The sequence below is a fragment of the Myotis daubentonii genome, chromosome 1, assembly GCF_963259705.1.
Source record: "Myotis daubentonii chromosome 1, mMyoDau2.1, whole genome shotgun sequence".
NCBI lineage: Eukaryota > Metazoa > Chordata > Mammalia > Chiroptera > Vespertilionidae > Myotis > Myotis daubentonii.
The window spans coordinates 25,190,068-25,213,054 of NC_081840.1; the positions used below are offsets into that span (position 1 = coordinate 25,190,068).

A 22,987-nucleotide genomic window follows, 5' to 3' on the forward strand; every position below is an offset into this window, starting at 1 on the left:
TCCTCATGACTTGATTCCCAGCTCACTGGCAGCCAGACCTTTGTTTTCCTAGCAGTTTGGAATAGTACTACCCTCTGGGAGCTGACCAGCTCAAGAGAAATTACCTCAGATATTCTTGTCTAAGCTCATCTGGACCTCCCTACAGTGAAGTTCAAAGCTGACAGATTCCTCCTGTGTGCTTAGAGGTTCTACCCAGCTTTTGAAACTCCCCCCCTCCCTTATTATTATGGACAACATATACACAAGTAAGGGGAATGACATAATGAACTCCCCTGTACTCAAACAGTTTTAGCAATGATCAACTCGTGAGTAATCTTATATCTTCTGTCACTCCACTCATTCCCCACCCTTGATTATTTTGAGGGAAATCCTGAAAAAAAAAAATTTGGTAAATATTTCAGTATATACCTTTAAAATCTAAGCACAATTTGGTTCTTAATCATGAACAGACAACTAAAGATTACTACAGCTCTGAACAAAAGTACATTAGAGACCAAAGCCCAAGGAGAAAAAGTAACTGGAACAAACAACATTGGGAGAAAACAGAGAAATTAAAAAGAACCATCAGGCCAAAACTGGTTTGGCTCAGTGGATAGAGCGTTGGCCTGCGGACTGAAAAGGTCCCAGGTTCGATTCCGGTCAAGGGCATGTACCTTGGTTGCGGGCACATCCCCAGTGGGAGGTGTGCAGAAAGCAGCTGATCCATGTTTCTCTCTCATCGATGTTTCTAACTCTCTATCTCTCTCCCTTCCTCTCTGTAAAAAACTAATAAAATATTAAAAAAAAAAGAAAAAAAGAACCATCAGTAATACACGCAGGTAAAAGAAAAGATATTGTGCCCATACTAAACAGCTGTCACACAGCTACATTTGTGCTTGCCACTCAATTTTTAAAAAATTGCCGAAACCGCTTTGGCTCAGTGAATAGAGCGTCGGCCTGCGGACTGAAAGGTCCCAGGTTCGATTCCGGTCAAGGGCATGTACCTGGGTTGCGGGCACATCCCCGGTGGGAGATGTGCAGGAGGCAGCTGATCGATGTTTCTCTCTCATCGATGTTTCTAACTCTCTATCTCTCTCCCTTCCTCTCTGTAAAAAAATCAATAAAATATATTAAAAAAAAAAATTCAGTGAACCAAAAAGCTCTCTCTTAGAAATTAGAACCATGATAGGACAAACCCAATGGAAGGGTTAGAGGATAAAGTGACGATGCCTCAGAAAAAAGAGGAAAAAGAAAGAAAACTGGAAAAAGTAGAAGAGAAAGATAAGAAAATTGGAGGAGCAGCTTAAAAAGCCCACTATCTGGTTAGAGGTTGTAGAGAAAGAGGAAATAAGTAGGGGAGGAAATTAACAGTAAAATACTTCAAGAAAATTCCCTGTAGCTGAAGGACACGAGTGTTCAGATTTGAAAGTATTCACTAAATTCCCACCCTCTGAGATTTCAGAATGGGGGGTGGGGCGGGAATCAGAAGAGACTAACAATTTCCGGGAAGAAAAAGACACATCGCATACAGAGAGCATCAGGAAGCAACATGGCTGCGGGCTTCTTCACAGCAGTGCTAGAAGCAAGAATATAATGCATGATGCCTTCAGATTTATGAAGGAAAGTCTCCAGTCCTTGTTATACCAAGTATGGGGATGGAATAGATAATTTTCTAACAAAAAAAGTACTTTCCTCTTTCTAAGGAGAACACACACCACCAAAGCAAGAGGAGAAACCAGCCAAAGGAGAAAGTGGGGTGTAGGGCACAGGAAATAACACAGGAGAGGCGCAGGGAAATCCCTGAGGACTGGGAAGGGTGATCCCAGGAGAACGGTTGTGCATTTGACAAAGAGGATGGACAGTGGGGCAAGGGGCTGTCGTTACCTACTTACCTACTGCCCTACTGCCCATGTTCCATCTCTTTAGCCTGAGGCTGACTCCCTGGGGGAGCCTGGTCCGGATTCCTGTCTGCACTTGGCTGTCTTGCTCATGTGCCGAGTAAGCTCCAGCTCACCTCTCCTTGCTCTGCTGACCAGAGAGACAGAGTGTATTCTTTCCCTGATCCCGAGAACCAGAGGCAGGCCCCAGTGAATTTAGAAACAGAACATCAGAAGAGCTCACTCCTGCAACCATAGTCCCGAGGGATGTCCAGTATCTGCACCTTCCCCCATGACCGCACTGCCAGATGTCCCCGCTGTGGCCACCTACCCAACATTGTTGGGACTCACGATCTTGCTCATCAGCTTTCCCTGGAAGGGCTCTTGGCAATTCTCTGGGACCACAACCAAACTCTCTGTTTAGCTAATTACCTTCTGGGAGGCTTCCTCTAGCACAGGCAGTATTCTTCCTGTTGTACAGTATTGTGGGTAGAATTGTGTCCCCCTAAACGAGATATGTTGGTGGCCTGTCCTGTGAGTGTGACCTTTACAGGACACAGGGTCTTTGTAGTCGCAATCAAGTGAAGATGAGGTCATGCTGGGTGAGGATGGCCTCACTCCAATGACTGGTGTCTTTATAAGAAGAGGGACATGGACATGGACACACAGAGATGAGAATGCCATGTGAAGACACAGTCAGACACACAGAGGGCAGAGGACCATATGAGGAGATTGGAATCATGCCACCCTAAGCCAAGGAATGCCAAGACTTGCTGGCAGCTACCACAAGCTAGAAGAGGCAAGGAGGGATCTTCCCTGGAGTCTTGGAGGGAGCATGGCCCTGTCCACACCTTGATTTTGGACTAGAAGGCTAGCCTCCAGACTGAGAGAGAATAAGTTTCTTTGTTTAAGCCACCAATTTTGTGTTAATTTCTTCTGGTGGCCCTAGGAAACTAGTACACAAAGCTACATTTGTGCTTGTCTCACTTTTTTCAAAACTAAACAATATCTTATTTAGGGATATAGACATAGGATGTAATATTACAAAGAGAAGTAAAAGAATGAATAACAGAGGATTGTGTGACATCTGGGGAGAGGGAAGGGGTTGTGACACATGGAGTTTCTAAGAGAATGGATGGGTTTCATCTTATTTTTTTAAACCATAATACTAGTACATGTTTTATATATATTCTTCTATATGTATGCATATTTGACAATAAACTTAAGATAAAAAAGACTAAACCAAGCAAAACCTAACTCTAAACAGAGTTAGACCAATTGCTTAATCTGGGAGAGGTGATGGGGAATCATTTGAACCAAATGGGGATGGGAGCCTTGGTGCCAAGCTGAGCATTTAGCAAATCTGAGCCCCTTGTGCTAATGAAGGTGAATAATAAATAAGAAATCTCAAAATGATAAGCCATCATTTGCCATTCAGACATATGGGGAAGTCTCCTCAATTTTGCTGAGTTTTGAGGGCCTGGCCTCCAGCTAAATGATAGGAGATCATTGCACAAAGCCTTTGTCCCCATCCTACCCGGCTCTTTGGCTCATTTCTCCCCCTGCTATCCTGGCTGAGGATGGCCTTGAGGCCCTTTTAGATGGTTTGTATTAAATACTGTTGGCTCCCATAGAAAGTCATTCAACCACTCAATATTCATTCATTCTAGTGCTAGTTGGCCTTTAATCCTCTCTAACATGTCTAATCTTTTCTTTCTAACCAAGAAACAGGCCTTAGGCTCAGAACTTTGACCAGTAGCAGGATCTGCTGAAACTAATCAGTTATTTTAATTTTATTTATTTGTACCTAATATTTAGAATATTTTTTCCATTTGTTATGAAACAAAATTTCTTCTTTAAGTAATTAAAGAAAAACATTAAGCTCTAGCTGGTTTGGCTCAGTGGACAGAGCCTCGGTCTGTGGTCTGAAGGGTCCCAGGTTTGATTCTGGTCAAGGGCACATGCCCGGATTGCAGGCTTGATCCCCAGTAGGGGGCGTGCAGAAGGCAACCAATCAATGATTCTCTTTCATCATTGATGTTTCTATCTCTCTCTCCCTCTCACTTCCTCTCCGAAATCAATTTTAAAAAATAAGATAAAATAAAAATATTAGGTCAATGGTATATAGGTAATGTTCTTGAGTTACTGAGGTTTGGAAAACTATGATTATCTTAGAGACTGCAGCAAAACCTGAGCCCTTATTGGTGTACGCTTTGTCCTGACCTGATGTTCAGTTTTTTCATGTATCTCTCCGTGCAGCTTTTGGGAGGCCCTTGACAGATAAGGAAGACTGGCTTATCTTTCCTGTGTCCCCCACCAGCACCAGCACCAGCACCAGCTGGATGTGTTAGTCACTAGTGAACCTGGCTGAGGGGTTCCTCATTCCCCAGTGTCGATATCCTCCCTGCTGTACACTTGGCTCTCCCTAGTTCCCCAGGGATAGGTAACATTGGGAAGACGCCCCCAGCACCCAGCTACAATAGGATGGGGCAGTGGGGAGTCTGTGAATGATGCACAGGTACTCCTCAAAAAGTTTAACATAGAACCCTATATAATAAAAGCCTAATATGCTAAGTGTCCAGTCATCTGGTTGGCCATTCAACCAGTCAAAGCGTAATATACTAATGATATGCTAAGGCCGCTCAACTGCTCGCTATGATGTGCACTGACCACCAGGGGGCAGACAGTCAACAGGTCGACCAGTCACTATGACGTGCACCGACCACCAGGGGGCAGACGATCCGACTGGTAGGTTAGCTTGCTGCTGGGGTCTGGCCGATTGGGACTGAGCAAGATGGGCCGGATACACCCTGGACCCCTCCTGCAATCCCTCCCTGGTGGCTAACCTCCTGTGTCCCTCCTCAGCCCCGATGGTGAACTGGCAGGGTCCCTCAGCCTGGCCTGTGCCCTCTCACAATCCAGGCAGAATTTTGTGCACCGGGCCTGTAGTTATATATAATCTAGTAATTCTACCCCTAGATATATACCCCAAAGTATTAAAAACAGGCACTCAAAAAATATATGTACACACATGTTCATAGCACTATTCACAATCAACAAAAGATGGAAACAACCCCAATGCCTATTTATGGACAGTGATGGCGAACCTTTTGAGCTCGGCGTGTCAGCATTTTGAAAAACCCTAACTTAACTCTGGTGCCGTGCCACATCTAGAAATTTTTTGATATTTGCAACCATAGTAAAACAAAGATATATTTTTGATATTTATTTTATATATTTAAATACCATTTAACAAAGAAAAATCAACCAAAAAAATGAGTTCGCGTGTCACTTTTGACACCCGTGTCATAAGTTCGCCATCACTGGGCTAGGAGGAGGGGAGAATGGGAAACAATTTCTTAATAAGTATGGGGTTTCCTTGGAAGAGTGATGAAAATATTTTGGAACTAGATAGACGTGGTGGTTGTACAACATTGTGAATGTACTAAGTACCATTGCATTGTTCACGTTAAAAGTTTTAATTTTATGTTATGTGAATTTCATTTCAATTTTTTCAAAACTCCAGAAAAAGGTAAAGCTTTTACAAACTTTGTAACCATAATTATTACTAGTAATAGAGACTTGTTGATATCAGTATGTCAGGACACGGTGAGAATCCTTGCCTGTAACCATCTGCCAGGTTTATTAACTGGCTTCTAATTACACTTCTCCTTGTGGCTGAGGGCAGAACACCAGGGATTTCTAACTCAGATGCCTTCAGGGCCCAACCTGTTGGGATAAATATTTGAGGTCAGCTGGGTGTGAGGCAGCAGGGAGCAGTGGGGATTGGGTGAGATGGGGCTGGACCTGCACTACCTGTAGGCATTCAGATGCAGACCGTCTCTCTCCGGGCTGATTCTTGCCCCATCTCCGTCATTGCCATCCCTCCTAAACCAACTGACAGACTAGGCTGTTTTAAACATCGTCTTCAGTATGCCATTCAGTGGCTAAAAACCCTTTTCCTGTAACAGAACCCAAACTTCTCTGCTTCCCCTTCCAGCAGAGAGTATGAGGAAGTTTAGCTGGTTCCATGTGCGTATGTACCGTGAAACTCTTTTTTAAAAAAATATTTTTATTGATTTCAGAGAGGAAGGGAGAGGGGCAGAGAGAGAGAAAGATCAATCATGATAGAGAATCATTGATCAGCTGCCTCCTGCACACCCCCAGTTGGGAATCCAGCCTGCAACCTGGGCATGTGCCCTGACCAGGAATCCAACCTTGACCTCCTGCTTCATAGGTTGATGTTCAACCACTGAGCAACACTGGCTGGGCATGTACCATGAAACTCTTACCCTCCTCCCCACTGTGCCTTGGGCCAGCCACCTGGAGATTTGAGGTAACAGGACTAAGCCCCATTGCCTATGAAAAGGGGGGATCTCTCTGAACCTTTGATTTAAGGCTGACTCCAGAGAAACGGCCAGCAGCTGGTGGCCCCTCTTTGGAGGTTCAGTGGGCTTCTGTACTGTCACTTCCTTTAGTGCCCGCACCCTGAGTGCACATTCGTCCGCTATCTCTGTCCAAGGAGAGAGAGAGAGAGAGAGAGAGAGAGAGAGAGAGAGAGAGAGAGAGAGAGGCATAGAAGAACCTGGAAAGATTTTTAAAAAATATATTTTATTGATTTTTTACAGAGAGGAAGGGAGAGGGATAGAGAGTTAGAAACATCGATGAGAGAGTTAGAAACATTGATCAGCTGCCTCCTGCATACCCCCCACCGGGGATGTGCCCGCAACCAAAGTACATGCCCTTGACCGGAATCGAACCTGGGGCCCTTCTGTCCGCAGGCCGACGCTCTATCCACTGAGCCAAACCGGCTAGGGCCTGGAAAGATTTTTAGTAGATGACATGAAGAAAGGTTTTTTTTGTTTTCTGTTTTTTATCTGCCCAGCACTCAGAGGCCTGGGCCCTTTCAGGCTGCTGGAAGCAGGGAGTGGGGAGGGCCGTGTCAGGGGAGAGGGTGTGGAGGAAGGAGACTTAGTCCATTAGGTTCAGGGAGTGGCTGGCACGGTTTTCTTTTGTGCCTCCAGCTCCGTGGCTGCTTGTAAACCCTCTTTACTGATGATTTTCTGAGAACCACATAGGGCTTGGAGATTGTTGGTCCCCATCCTTTCCATGTGGTAACAGTTGGACATTGGCTGGGGGTGGAGGGCAGCAGGAAAAGTACAGCTGTATGCCTGCAGGACCTGCCTAAGGCCCTTGCCCTAACACCTCCCCACTCCGAGTGGCAGGGAAGCCTTCCTCCTTCCCTGGAATCCTGTGTTCAGAACTCTGAATTCCACGTGGCCAGTGTCTGGCCCCCGAGCGGTTGTGTTTGCTCCGGGCCTGCGGAACCATCCCACTTGGAAAATGGAGGCTTGTCCTTCACAGATCCAGGGCGTTCACTCGCTGCCCCCTCCGGCAGAGTTCCTTGGCTCAGCTTACAGCACTGCAGTCAATTAGCGTTGTTGCTCTTTTGGGGGAGATTGGCTCCCACAGGGCACACTTATCGCTGAATCGTCCTGTGCGTGAGGTGGCTGCCTCGGCTGCTGTCCGAGGAATGCCAGGATGGCTCCCAGACCGCGATGCTTTGGCGTTAAACCTGGGAGACGGCCCAGTATAACCAGTTCAGCCACCAGTTCTTCCTTCCTGGCCATGTTCATAGAGAACATCATGGGTGTGAACGCGTGTGTACCCTCTGACCCTGTCAGCCACTTCCCAATGGGGAGGGGGTGAGTTCCTGGAATAAGGGGAAATCTCTGTGTCCCCAAATGTGTTTCCTTATGAGCTTAAGTAAAGTACCTTGAATTGGTTCATGGAGACTGTCCAGACACGAAACCTTGGGAATCCAACATGCACGTCCATTCCTTGTGGGCTGAGAAAGGACTCTGGGTTATCCTTGTACCTCAGTCTGTGAAGCCGTTGCTTCCTGATGTGTTGTAAAGTGAGCTTATGCGTTTGTATGTGCTAGTATGTGTGTGTATTTTCAATGATAGTGTTATTTAGATATTCTTCATGTACCATGAAGTTTAGGCTGTAGCCCAGCAGTGCCCTGGCCGACAGAAAGCCCAAGTATCCCCTCCTCAGAGGGGTCAGCTGTGACCTCAGCGCCTTCCTTAGGGGGTGAATGGGCCGTGTGTTATAAGATTAAGAGAGAAGGCTCTTGAGTCAGGCTGCCTGAGTTTCAGTCCTAGCTTATTTGGTGGGTGGCCTTGGAAAATGTAATGGTGCCATAGTTCAGTTTCCTCACCTCAGTTTCCTCTGTGAAACAGAGATGGCAGTAGTACCCACCTCATAAGGCTGTGTGTGGTTTGGAGATAATGCTGATAAAAGACATGGCATAAAAATGGTGCCTCGAAGGAGTGACGGCTCCGACCATCAGTCAGTCCTTGGTAGCTGCATGATGGAGCCTGCACAGGAGAGGACAGTGGGGCCCCGAGGGCTCTGCATTTGGTGGTTGCCCTGTGACTAATGCAGACTCTCTGGTTTCTGTGTATTCCTTTCCTGGCCCAGTATTGATCCTCCAGAAGGTGGAGAATGGAGACCTGAGCAACAAGATCCTGAAGATCACTGACTTCGGCCTGGCTCGGGAATGGCACCGAACCACCAAGATGAGCGCGGCAGGGACATACGCTTGGATGGCCCCCGAAGTCATTCGTGCCTCCATGTTTTCCAAAGGCAGCGATGTGTGGAGGTAAGGCTCAAGGGTGCAAGGTCAGTGTCCCCCGGGTCTGTGTTGGCTGCACACACACTTCGAGACTTGGAGAACTGAGGTTGCAGAGATGCCCAGGAACCCCAAGTAGGTCTAAGTGACCCCTTCAGAGAAATCTACACCAATTCCCGAGTTGCCAGGGACAGTTTCCAGTGCCTTCATCTGCCAGAAGTCCCTCCAGTGCTGTGGCGAGTGCACATCTATGCAGGCCCCTCTCAGTCGGTGATTGCTCCCTAGGGAAGGTCAGGGGCAGTGTGTACTCCCATCGCTGACTGTAGGGGGTGAGGGCACTCTGTCACTCCTGGAGACCTTCCCCAGGGTCACCCTGGCTTGCTTAGCGACAGTGCTCTTACTGCTGGACTTGTCCCCGCTATAAGCTCCTGGGACGATAAGTATTCACTGTGCTGTCTCTTTTTTCTGGTGGCTGGAAATTATCCTTTCCAGTTATCCGGTTAACCTTTTTAGTCTATCTGTTGCATGCGGATAAGGAGCAGGAAAAGAAGTCCAAGCACGTGCCCAGAAATGCATAGTCACAGATTGGACCAGCCATCTGCCTAATAAATATCAGCCCACGAGGTCACTTTTGTGTTCCTTTTAAGAGGAACACAAGTTTTTGTGTGAACATATGGATCTAAAACTCCTGTCCCCACTGATGGGAGGAAAAGAGGAGGAGCATCTACAGAGCATGCAGCCCGTGGCTGTGAGACTGGGCATCACCTTGGTACGCAAAAGAAAGGACTATAGGTTATCGTTGCACCTCAGTCCATGAAGTCGTTGCTTCCTGATGTGTTGTAAAGTGAGCTTATGTGTTTGTATGTATGTGTGTGTATTTTTAATAACAGCATTATTGAGATAGTCACATTTACCCTTTAAAAAGTATGACAGTGGTTTTTAGTAAATTTACAAAGTGTTATATCAGTCACCATTGTTATTAGTTTCCTAGGGCTGCTATAACAAATTACCACAAACCTGGTGTTGTAAAACCATAGAAATTTATAGTTTGGGGACCAAAAGTCTACAGTTAGTGGCCCTAGGGCCACAGCCCCTCCAGAGACTCTAGGGGAGATTCTGTTCCAAATAAGGCTTTTGGGTATGAAGACATGGACATAACTTTTTAGGGCCACCATTCAACCTACTATAACCACTATCTATTTTCAGAATATTTTTATTACCCAAAAAAGAAACCTGATACCCCTTAGCAGTCATTTCCTAATCTGCCCTGGCAACCACAAACTTACTTTCTGTCTTTAGGGGGCTATTCCAGACATTTCATACAAATATCATATATGGTCTTTTGTGACTGGTGTCTTTCATTTAGCATAATGTTTTCAAGGTGTATCCATGTGTTAGCATGCGTCAGAACTTCATTCCTCTAATAGCTGAATAATATTCCATTTATGGATATACCACAGTTTGTTTATCCATTGTTCATCAGTTGAGGGACATTTGGGTTGTTTCCACTTTTTGGCTCAGTGCTGCTATGGATATCTGTGTACAAGCTTTTGTGTGAACATATATGTTATCAGTTCTCTTGGGTATATACTGAGGAGCAAAATTGCTGAGTCATGTGGTAATTCTATGTTTAACTTTTTGAGGAACCGCCAAGATATTTATCTTTCTCTGACTGGCTTATTTCACTTAGCATAATGCTCTCCATGCTGTTGCAAATGGTAAAAGTTCTTTCTTTTATACAGCAATGTAGTATTCCATTGTGTAGATGTACCACCGTTTTTAATCCACTCATCTGCTGATGGGCACTTAGGCTGTTTCCAAATCTTAGCTGTTGTAAATTGTGCTGCTAGAAGTGTATTTCTTTTAAGGAGTAGTCCAGTTAGTCCTATGAGATCGTTCAGGAACCCAGGTTCTTTCAGGCCTCTCATTGCATTGTTCTTGCCTGAATGGTTACATCTGAGTTGACTGCTGCTTCTGCATTACAGTCTGCAGAGAAGGGGAACGAGAGCTTATCCATGGCAAGCAGTTTGTCTTTCATTTGGAGATGACCCAGAAATAGTGCACATCTCCTCTGTGCACACCTCATTGCCTGCTCTAGGTTATGTATGCACACCTGGCTCCAAGGGAGGCAGACAGCTGTAGGCTGGACAACCATGTGCCCAGCTAAAACTCTTATTATGGAAGAAGGAGAGAATGGATTCCGGGGGACAATCAACCACTTGCCACACTCAACCTCATCTTAATGTTCTTCATGGGACAACAGGACTTCTCAGTAGCATGATAGTTTTCTACTTTCTACATTCCTGCTAGCCTCTTCTCCCAGCCTGGCCCCCAAATCACTCAGGATTAATTGTCACATTCCCAAGATTTCTGTTGCTGCAATGATTTCGGCAGAGATGCCTCTGGGTATCAGGTACATTCTCAGCGGGAAGAGCAAACCCAGGTGCCTAATGTCAGATCTTCTCATAGTGATAGAAATCCAAGCAAGGAAGGGCAAGGCCATTGCAGGGCTCTGTCCATCAGGGACGTAACAAGGCAGAACCTTTCAGCTTTTACCCAAGACTAAGCTCCAGGATTTGCCCTGAAAGCACACATCCTGAAAGCAGGCTTGAGGAGCCTCTGGTGAGAGGCATCTGATGATGTTGTTCTACTACCTGAAGGGAGTAGCTGGGAGGTAAACTTCAAATCAACTGCACTTTGGATGAGGTGTCTTGGAATTTGTCTCATGGTCTGCTCTGCCAGTGGCTCTCTGGATTAGGACTGTTCCCGGGGCTCAAGCCTCCTGACTCAGCGTGGTTGATGAATGTGGTTTGAAAACGTAATTCACCCTATTTCTTTCTAGCTTCCTTAGCTTCCATGCTTCAGTATTTCTTTCTAGGACACCATCTATTGAACCCATTAAATGAGCCTTTTATCTCTTTCTCTTCAAGCCTGCTCATCTAAGTGGCTCCAAATGATCTTGCATCTTTACCAGAAGAAAACATGTGCCCATTGCTATTCATACAGCACACATACACTGGTAGCAGTATTTACCACCTACAAATGCTTACAGGCCAGGCTCTATACTGAATGCCGTACATTGTTTATCTCATGTGTGGGATGAAATGGAGGTATTTTATTGATCATTGTAAGTTTCTAAAGTTACAGTAGTAAAACATGTTCACTATAGAAAAAAATAGAAAATATGAATAAACAAAGAAAAAAGAAAAAGAAAATCACCCACAACTTACTTCCAAAGATAACCTATATTAATATTTTGGTGTACTCATTCCTGTTAACATGCTCATCCACCCATCCCTTAAAATAGGGTCATTCTGTTTTTTAAGCTACTTTTTAAATATAATATTGCATGAGCATATCAAGAAGTATGTATTGCCAATAAAAAATCAATGTATATGTTACATAAATATGTTAGTAAATATGTCATCATTTTGAATGAGGATCCAGCTAACAACAAGAAGAATTGTATGCTACTTTACAATTTACAAAGTGTTTTCACATATTTTAAGTTCAGTTGTTTTTGCCAAAGATTAGTGAACAGTCAGTGAGGTTCCTGAATGTGGGGTCACAGCTGATTACCAAGTGCAAGAGCCCATTCAGGGGGCACCTCTCCCTTTAGGGCATGGACCCCTGAGTTGACAGTTATCCCTAATAAACAGGTTAGCTCTAACTTAGAGAACACAGGTTAAAAAGAAAAACAGTCCTGGTCCAATTCAGGTGTGGAATTGCTATGCCTTTGGTCAGGAAGGATTGCTATCCACTCCGATGCTTTTCTTCAAGTTGAAAAAAAATAAAACACCCCTCCCCCACCTTTGACCGTACCCAACGGGGGAAGGTTACCACACCTCTGGAGGTGGCTAATTAATGACATGGCGGGGGGGGGGGGGGTGAGTTCCCGGAGGGCAGCACTGTGGGAGCTGGCGGTTCTCTATGGGGGAGGGAGTCCCAGGCAGTGTTTAGGTGGGTGCTTCCAGGCTGCTTGTAAATGGTCTTGGAAGGATCTCTCTTTTTTTTTTTTTTTTTTAAAATATATTTTATTGATTTTTTACAGAGAGGAAGGGAGAGAGATAGAGAGTTAGAAACATCGATGAGAGAGAAACATCGATCAGCTGCCTCCTGCACATCTCCTACTGGGGATGTGCCCGCAACCCAGGTACATGCCCTTGACCGGAATCGAACCTGGGACCTTTCAGTGCGCAAGCCGACGCTCTATCCACTGAGCCAAACCGGTTTCGGCTGGAAGGATCTCTTGACCTTCCCTGTCAATCCCAGGAGGGCAACAAATTAAACTAAACTTGAGGTAAATCAGTGGGCTTCTGCCCGCCTCTCCCTGGGGCTCAGACCCAACTAACGTGTATTTCTCCGGTTTCTTTCCTGGACTCTATTGCTGTGAAAGGAACACCAAGACTTCCTTTATATCACCCACCTTCTGTTACAAAAATAAACAGGAACATTGGCAGAGGGAAACTCGGACTGGTTGAGTCATCCTGGAAAGGCTTCTTCCAGAAGGCAGGTGTCCTTCAACAAGGCCCTCCCCACACACGGAGGGCTCTCCCCAGCTCCCACCAGCCACTCTCACGTCAGGCCCTCTCCAAGGGCAGCGCCGATGTTTGCTGGCCACGGGTGGTGACTTCTGGATGAGGAGCAGTTGTTATTCTCTGCTCTGCGAGGTGTAGGGGAGGCCGTCTTTGTACAGATGAGGGAACAGGTCTGGAGCCGTGAACTTGCTTTCCCAAGGTCATATGGCTGGTAAGTGGTAAAGCAGGCATTTGACTGAAGTCTGTCTCGATCTTTCTTGGGGAGTAGTCCTCCCATTTCACTTAGTTGTAGAGCCCTTCAAATGGAATGGAATGCTGATGCCCAAAGAAGCCAGCCAGGTATGAGCAGAGCTGCTCTTGTTGCAGCCGAGAGGTGCCTGGCTCCTCCCTTTTCCAGGTGGCCTGAGACTTCTCCATGGGTCACCTAGGGCTCCGCGGGAGAACCGTCACACGGAGGATGCTAGGACACAAAGAGGATGCATGTTTGGGTCTTTGAAACTCTACTGTCTTTCCAGGTGGTTAGGGTTCAGACACCATTTGTCTTTGCCTGGATGCGAGAAAGAAGTTCTTTGGGACCGTGGGTGTTCCTTCCTCGGGGTGGAGGTGGGCAGTAATGCCAAGGGCAGGCAAGAGGAAAGTCGCTCTAACCTAGCCAGCAGTGCTGAGAGTTTATGTGGTAAAAGCTGCCCAGCATGGGCTCTGTCTGGGGGCCACATTAAAGGTCTGGTAGGAAGTGTAACAGTGCAGTTCTTGGTGGTTTTCAGGCCTTACTCAGGGTTACCCTGTGCACCCTGCAGGACCATCTCACCAGGCACTCACTCCCACACCTCTCCACCAACTCACTCACTAAGTGAGTGCCTACTATGTACCAGAGCCTGAGCCAGGCCCTGAGAACGCAGATTAAACACTACTATCCCTGCCCTATAGGAGCCCATAGGCTGGTGAACAATCAACTACAGTATGTGGCAGCCCAAACAAAGGCTGCGTAACACCTGGAGGTGTTAGGCAAGGCTTCCTAACGTGTCCATTGTTCCCATCAGCCTCAGTCTAAAATCCAGCACCTTGTCCAGACAAGACTTTGAAACTGTCTACCAGGCTTTTTCCTGTCAAGATATATCAAGTGTTTAGAGGGATCACTGGGGTAAAGCCATTGTCTTAGGAGACTGGCCAGGCCACTCTGAGAGTCCATGTGTAGGGATCCCCTGGCTGCCCTGGCTCACGGGTTGGCACCTTGTTGCTCTTTGGGGCCATGTCAGGCCACTTGGGCTTCTTTAAAGACAAGTTCATGTGCTTGTACGTGCTGATCCCTGTCTCTGGAGCACTAACTCTTCCTTCACTCAGCATTCGAGGTCTAGCTCAAGGTTTAGCAATCTCCCATCCCATCCTGGTCTGGTTTGGGCGACCCTCCTTTGTGCTCTCATAGTATCTCTGTGGTGACTCATGTCTCCATATTCTAATTGAAGGCCTTTCTGTTCCTCTCATTAATCTCTTCGTGGATAAGATCTGTATCTTTTTTTTTTTTTTTAATCCTTACCCGAGGATATGTTTTTATTGAAGGGAGAGGGAGAGAGAGAAAAAAGTTGATGTGAGAGAGAAGAAACATTGACCGGTTGCCTCCCATACTCACCCTATCTGGGGATCTGAACCTGCAACCTGAGTATGTGCCCTGACCGGGAATCAAACCCAAGACCTTTCAGCTTAACCAACTGAGCCACACCAGCCAGGGCAAGATCTGTATCTTTTATCCTGTATCCTAGTGTGTGGCATTGAACTTGATGCATAATAAAGATTTAACAGATGTTTAAAATGAATTAATAGCCGAAACCGGTTTGGCTCAGTGGATAGAGTGTTGGCCTGCGGACTGAAGGGTCCCAGGTTCGATACCAGTCAGGGGCATGTGCCTGGGTTGCGGGCATATCCCCAGTGGGAGATGTGCAGGAGGCAGCTGATTGATGTTTCTCTCTCATCGATGTTTCTAACTCTCTATTTCTCTCCCTTCCTCTCTGTAAAAAATCAATAAAATATATTTAAAAAAATGAATTAATAAATGGTGGTGCATTTGAATCGGATCTTGAAAGACTGTTAGAGTTTCCCAGGCAGAGACATGGTAGAAGGACATTCTAGAGAGAAAGAATGGAAAGGTGGTGCAGGGTCAACCATGACTTACTTCATGTACCTATATGCCCTTAATATATGCTGCTGAACCTTTCTAGAGCTTGCTTTCCTCATCTGCAAAATGATGATGAAACTTACCTTGCAGGTTTGTTGTAGGGATTCAAGATGGTGTTTGTAAATGTCATAGCACCCTGCACATGCAAGGTACCACGATAAAATAGATACTGGGTTCTTTCTTTCTTTTAAATTAATACGACTTTTTGTTGTTTGTAAACTACTGATGAATATTAAAAAATTCGAGGTTTGTGTTGAAAATATAAAAAGAGCCACTGTTCCAACCGTTCATGGTCTTACGTTTTCTTGTCCTGACTCATTCCTGGAAGGATTAAACACGCTGTATTTTGTCTAGTTTTGATTGTGAACTCGTAGAATAGTTATTCCACTAAGCTCTGTGCTCCTCATTCTCTGGCTTCCAGGACCTGTGAAAAGAAATTCTTCATGTAGACTTGCAAGGTAGGGAGGGAGCTCTGATGTCCTCACAGCTGGTGATCTGCTGTGCTCGGCTGGTGCAGGCTACCCTGGCGAAACGTCCCCTTGGAATTAGCGGTGTCCATTAAGGGCTCACACTGATGGGGGCAGGAATCTATTCAACCTAGTGGGCATTAAAGAAACCTTTTTAAAGATTTTAAGGGGAAAAATAAATCTGTTTGTTTGGAGTGGTCAGCTTTCTGTGTTTCCAAAGCTAAAAATATATATATTATATATATATTTATATTTGTGACTAAAGCCGAAATTTTTTTAAAACAGAAAAACAGGTATTTTGGGGAGGCTGCCCCTTCTCCCAGTTTATTACACTAACAATAACAACAACAAAATAGCTATGGCCCTTGAGCACTGATTTAAACACTAGAGGAGCTCATTTAATATCGTGAGTCTTGAGAGAGTGCTAGTGTTATTTGCCCTTTACAGGTGAGGAATTTGAGGAGCAGACTTTGAAACCGAGGGTGCTTGACTCCAGAGTTTTTGCTTCCCGCCAGAAGGCCTTATGGTCCCCCTTTCATATTACGTTACTACGTCCATTTTGTTCGTCTCCCTACGTGCTGGAGAGAACGCGGCATGCTCAGCAAGCACGCATGAATGAGCTACTTCAGTGCAGTTGCACCCGTGGTTATCACGTCTTCTCCTCCTCCCTAGCTACGGGGTGCTGCTTTGGGAGCTACTGACTGGTGAGGTGCCCTTCCGAGGGATCGATGGCCTGGCAGTCGCTTATGGAGTGGCCATGAACAAACTCGCCCTCCCCATCCCTTCTACATGCCCAGAACCTTTTGCCAAACTCATGGAAGGTAAGTGATCCCTGGCCAGGACAAAACTGGAGACGGTTCACCTTCCTATCAGCACTTGATAGATTTTGGCCAATTCTGCAGGATCAGTTACTGAAAGAGGAGATGAAGTGTTAGTCACTCAAGGAGGAATCCTATGGGTGGTTGGAAGAGCTACTTCAAGATGATATTAGCACCCTGATAGTAGATGTCACAGCTGTCCCTTCTGCCCTTCTTCAGTGACTGTAGATCTTAACTTAGTAACTAAAGCCTGCTATCCAGTTTTTCATTATATTATTAACTCAAATGAAGAAGGTATAGCCGCTTTTATTTTAGGACCTCTGCGTGTCTTACATGTAGAAATAAAGAGCACCTGAGAAGAAAGGAACTCCCAAAGTCATCTAGTCAAATCCTACAATTTTGTGAGAAATCCAAAGCTGAGAAAAGCTAAGTGGATGGGTGGCCGCTCCATTAGTAAGAGCTGAGTTGCAAGTAGAAAGAATTCATTTTTCCTGACTCCCACTCCAGTGTTGTTGATCCTTGCCTTCTCAATTGCCCATTGAGGTCGGGGAGGGTAGCTCATTGGTTTTTGGAAAATTGAGGCCCAAGGTGTAGTTACCCACTGTAGGACTGGAATCGTGAGTAACTGGATCAAGTGTGGTAGTACACTTCACACAAGGGAACTCTTTGGACTTGCCTTTCTTGTGCTGAATCAATAGTCACCATTGGATGGGTGCACAAGTGCAGCATTTTCTTTCCGAGTTCACCCTCTTTGATTGTGATGCTGGGCACCTGGCTTTACTTCCTAAGCCCTGTTTGTGGACCTAAATCCCAGTCTCTGTTTCTGAAAGGAGAAATGAGAGGTAGTTGTCTGGTAAATGAGGTCATCATATCCTAAGTCTAACATTTGCCTCTATCCATTCATGCTTTTTGTCTGCTCATGTGCTCCGTGAAGATTGCTGGAATCCCGACCCCCATTCACGACCACCCTTCACAAATATCCTGGACCAGCTAACTACCATAGAGGAGTCTGGTTTCTTTGAAATGCCCAAGGACTCCTTCCACTGCCTGCAGGATGACTGGAAACATGAGATTCAGGAGATGTTTGACCAACTCAGGGCCAAAGAAAAGGTAAGAGGAAAAAGATAAAGTCGTGTATTGGATCAGTGAGCCTTCCCTGCTGGAGCCTCTGGGCAGATCCTGACACGACCACCTTCCTGCTTGGTTTGCAATAACGGGGCAGCTCTTTCCTTCTCTGCTTTGCATGGAAAGAATGCTCCAGGCCTAAGATATGACCTGAAATGGTATAGACTTTTTCTTCTTTTGGAAATATGGCGGGAATAAGCAGGGGGAGTCGGAGCCAAAGCTCTCCTTGAGCCTATCTACTTCATTGTCCAAACTGAGGGAGCACACCATTGGGCAAGTACCAACATGGTGTCTCACCTGCCAGCTGAAAGTGCAAAAGAGTTCTCCAAAGGTTTCTTGGCTCTGCAATGGACTTTTCGAGGGCTAGCTTGATTCCAAGGATACTTCAACATGGAGAACAGTTATCGGAACACCTTGCCAGTGTCTTTTGGTATCAGAAACAGAAATAGCATGTGGGCTAAAAATACTATGAATCTGAAATTGTTGGGCATTTTTCATGTTTTTGTGAAAAGGGCTGACAGTCCAAACCAACCAGGGAGTTCAGAGACTTAGCCAGGTAGAGATCCATCTTCCTGTTTTGTGGCCGTTCTGTAAATGTCCCCTCTCTATGCCCTTGGTGCAGTCAGTGTCCCCACAGGTAAAGTTAATCAAAGCAGCTGGGTTGCTTTATACTGCAGGGACAGAACTAAATCTAAGGGCTACAGCGAGGGCCCGGAGGGAGGTCTATATATAGACTTGGTTAATTTCTCTTTCCCTTCGCACTCCCCACCATGGGAATTTGGGAAGCAACATGATAATAATAGCAGCTAAAATTACACGTATCTTTATGACTTCCCAGTTCTTCCACTTGAAAGGTCTGCTAAGACCTTCTCATCCTTTTGATCCTGGAGTCTTATGCCCCTGCCACCAGCATGTAGGGCAGGTGACATTATCTTTTTCTTCTCAGAACTGAGGGTCAGTAACTTGTGTAGGTAAGCAGGGAACCAGAAACTTCAACCTGGGTCTTCGGATTCCCAAATCATCCTCTTCGTGGTATCATTATTGTTCCCTAAACAAATGACTTCAACATCATTTCTGGAGCTGATGTAACAAGATTAAATTCTTTTTATTCAACAGAGCAATCCTAAACTTGGTACTGTTTGTCGAGTAAGCAAGCATTCTGCAGGGGAATGGAGTGAGCTGATGACGAATCTTTAAGGATCTCAGGGGGTAGGGGGAGAGACCTGCACTGACCACTGAGCAGAATGATTAAAAAACTGTTCCAACTAGAAAAACTGCAGAGTTGCTGGCCTTTTGCTAGATTGCTAATCACTGACTCTCAGTTATTTCTTTGATTAATGAAATTATAAGGGTACCAGCCAATAAAAAAATGAAAGTTGGATTTTGTCAATAAGTAGTTACTAGGAAAAGTCAAACCCATTCTCACAATAGCTAACATTCACAGAGCAGGTACTATGTGCTGTGGTCTGTTATTTATTTATATGAATTCTTACATAATCATACGTAATGAGATAATAATTATCTTATGTTATACAACCCTGTGATGTTGGTGCTATTAACTCCCTATCACAGATGAGGCCCCTATCAAATTGCCCAAGGCCACACAGTTCAGGCAGTTTGTTCAGTCCTCGCTCTTTTTTTTTTTTTTTTTTAAATATATTTTATTGGTTTTTTAGAGAGGAAGGGAGAGGATAGAGAGTTAGAAATATCGATGAGAGAGAAACATCGATCAGCTGCCGCCTGCACACTCCCTACTGGGGATGTGCCTGCAAACAAGGTACATGCCCTTGACCGGAATCGAACCCGGGACCCTTGAGTCAGCAGGCCGACGCTCTATCCACTGAGCCAAACTGGTCAGGGCCAGTCCTCACTCTTAACCACCACGCTGTGATGCCTCTCCACATAAGGCTTGTAGTTGGGCGAGTGAGGGAAAGATGAATAATGAGCTTTGTCTCTGGAGTGATTCCTCTTACATTATTGAAGGTAGACAATATGATTGGCACACTATGAGGTTGACCCCTCATAGGTGTTTCACAAGAAGGGGACTTACCATGTTTGAGGTTCTTCCGGGTATATAGTGCCCTAGGCTAGTTAGTACTCTGTGAATGTCTTGGTTTCCTATGTGATTCAGCTTATTCTTCAGGTTGGCTCAACCTACTGCTTCTAGGTATTGTGACCTGGCTTGGTCTCTGGACTGGGGTTGGGGCTCCCTAAAAGGAAGGAGCTTAGCCTCAAACCATCCCTTACACAAGAGTATGCGGGAGAGAGGACTTAGAAAGGCTGGTATTAGCTTGAACTGTTCAGCGCTCCCACTTAGCAGCAAATGGTAAATTATTACAACCAACCAGTAACAATTTTTCTGATTCGTCCATGTGTTTGTGTTTTCCTGATGGTGAAAGCTAAGTCATGGGACAGGGAAGCCAAGGATTTGGAAGGTGCACCATTGATCTCTTTGGAGCTTATTTCATCAAAGTAGAAGCTCAAAAGTTCAAGCTCATCTCGTAGATACTTATGATGAATCTATGTTCCATAAAGGAGGATTGCATTTATAAAAGTGTCTTCTACCTCCTTCTTTCTCATTCACTCATTCATTCATTGACTCAGCAGTTATTGAGCACCTACCATATACCAGACAATTTCCTAGGTGCTAATCCTCTTCTTGTTTCTCATTCTATTCCTTTTATGGTTATTTTGATATTCTCTTGGGAATGGAAGATTAGTCAGACAAAAAGCTCCTACCACCAGAACATTTTATTCCCATCTCTGTTCTCTCTTCTGCTTTCTACCTGCTGCTCAGCTTCCCCAATATGCTCTCATACTTGTTTTTTAAAAAAAAAGCTCTAAGTTTCTTATCTATAGTATTTTGTTTTTGTCCAGAATGACTCCTTCTAGTGGAGCATGTCATTGAGAATTTTAAGTTTCGACCACAGAAGTGTTGCTCTGGCTTCTTTATTAAAGAAACATTCCACTTTTTAAACATGGTTCTCCTAGGTTATTGACATGAGAGCTTTCTTAAATTTCCCCTTATCCCCACCCCCTTCAGTCCTAGGCCTGGAGTATCCAGTGTTAAAAGTTTAGGTTCCATATTTAAAAATTTTATACACATGCTTTGTTCTCTTTCCTATTTTCTCTCCTATTTCCTGATTCCATGTATCCCACCTCTTTCCAGGACTCTGTGCTGGGTTCATTGATCAATTCATGCAGAAGGAAAAGGGGGTCTGCCCACTTAATGTAGCAGCGGTTCTAGAGCAAGTGCCTGGCAAAGATGTCAGGAAATGTTCTCTCTTTTCTTGGCTGCACTGTCGCCATCCTTCCAGAGCAAATGGCTGTCCTTTAAAATAAGAAGAGCCCTAACCGGTTTGGCTCAGTGGATAGAGCGTTGGCTTATGGACTGAAGGGTCCCAGGTTTGATTCTGGTCCAGGGCCTGTACCTTGGTTGCGGGCACATCCCCAGTATGGGGTGTGCAGGAGGCAGCTGATCAATGTTTCTAACTCTGTATCCCTCTCCCTTCCTCTCTGTAAAAAATCAATAAAATACATTTAAAAAAAAAGAAAGATAAGAAGAGAGTTCCGACCACATGCCTCAGCGGACTCCCTCACCAAGCAAGCATGCCTCCCCTACCTCTGCAACAGCCACTCTGGAAATCTGTGTGTGTTTTAAAAATATTTTTTAAAAAATTGATTTCCGAGCCGAAACCGGTTTGGCTCAGTGGATAGAGCGTCGGCCTGTGGACTGAGGGGTCCCGGGTTCGATTCCGGTCAAGGGCGTGTGCCTGGGTTGCGGGCACACCCCTAGTAGGAGATGTGCAGGAGGCAGCTGATCGATGTTTCTCTCTCATCGGTGTTTCTAACTCTCTATCTCTCTCTCCCTTCCTCTCTGTAAAAAATCAATAAAATATATATTTTTTAAAAAAATTGATTTCCGAGAGGAAGGAAAAAGGGAGAGAGAGAAACATCAATGATGAGAGAGAATCATTGATTGGCTGCCTCCTGCAAACCCCGCCCCCTGCACCACTACCACTGGAGATTGAGCCCACAACCCAGGCATGTGCCCCTGACCAGAATTGAACCTGGGACCCTTCAGTCTGCAGACCAACACTCTATTCACTGAGCCAAACTGGCTAGGGCTGTTTTCTTTATTTGAATGTTTTAGGTGATGCTGGCAGAGTGATTCATTTATAGTGGGCACATTTTAAGGTAGATCACATTAAGTTGGCTCTGGTTTAAAAAAAAACTAACATTCTTACGTGATGGGAAAATTTAAAGTAGAATCACATCTGCAAAGTATAAGTACATATTATATTTTCTACCCAACCCTCCATTTTTTTTCCTGACTCATAAGCAATTTTAATCAATAATCAAGGAACCACTGGGAGCTCTCAGCCCGGGGCTTGGCCTCTGGCTCCTCTAGCTGTATCCTCAGTGTGACTGTTCTGAGCCTGCCTTTCTCCACCAGCCAGGTGGGCAGGTGTTCATTCACCAGCTAACTATGGTGCTGCCGTCTCTGCTGGGGAGTGGATGTAGGGGGTGTTACAGGGGAGCTCTCCAGGTGGCCCTGAGCACCGGCCTCCGGGCCCTCAGGCCTCACCTCTCTGCACTGACACCCACTCCTACTCATGGTTCTGGGTCCTGCCGCCCCCAGGAGCTCCGCACATGGGAGGAGGAGCTGACGCGGGCTGCGCTGCAGCAGAAGAACCAGGAGGAGCTGCTGCGACGCCGCGAGCAGGAGCTGGCCGAGCGGGAGATCGACATCCTGGGACGCGAGCTCAACATCATCATCCACCAGCTGTGCCAGGAGAAGCCGCGGGTGAAGAAACGCAAGGGCAAGTTCCGCAAGAGCCGGCTGAAGCTCAAGGACGGGAACCGCATCAGCCTCCCTTCGGGTTAGTGGCCGGGGACCCACTGGGACTTGGGCACTGGGCGAGGGGCTGGGGTGGCCGGGGGTGGGCGGGAGCCAGGGGCTGAGCTGGACGCATGGCAGCTGAGTCTCAACATGGAGCCGGCCTGGAATGGGCCATTCCGTTCACTGGTTGGACTGGCCTGCTGAAAAGGGACTCCACCCCAGGGCACTTCATGAGGGTGACTAAACACAGGGTATGAAGGGAAGACACACTGGCGGAGGTCCTGACGGGCAAGCCCGGTCCGGCTGGTAGAAGCATGGTCACTCATGTAAGCACATCCTACCTTAGGCACGTCTGGCGAGGGAAGCGTGTCATTGTGGGGAACAGCGATTCCAGAGCATGTATGTGTGAGGAAAAGAACTCTTGTCTCATCTCAGGGTTCCGTTAAATCAGCGGTTCTCAACCTGTGGGTTGCGACCCCTTTGGGGGTCGAACGACCCTTTCACAGGGGTCGCCTAAGACCATCGGAAAACAC

General features: G+C 45.9%; 1 protein-coding gene across 1 annotated transcript in view; it reads left to right on the forward strand.

Moving 5' to 3' along the window:
* MAP3K9 (mitogen-activated protein kinase kinase kinase 9) overlaps positions 1 to 22,987 on the forward strand; it is a 79,536-nt gene that overhangs the window by 37,337 nt on the left and 19,212 nt on the right. The window contains exons 3-6 of the mRNA XM_059691945.1: positions 8,343 to 8,523; positions 16,341 to 16,489; positions 17,421 to 17,596; positions 22,254 to 22,494. Of these exons, the coding sequence (XP_059547928.1) occupies positions 8,343 to 8,523; positions 16,341 to 16,489; positions 17,421 to 17,596; positions 22,254 to 22,494 (747 nt within the window). The remainder of the gene's footprint in view (positions 1 to 8,342; positions 8,524 to 16,340; positions 16,490 to 17,420; positions 17,597 to 22,253; positions 22,495 to 22,987) is intronic.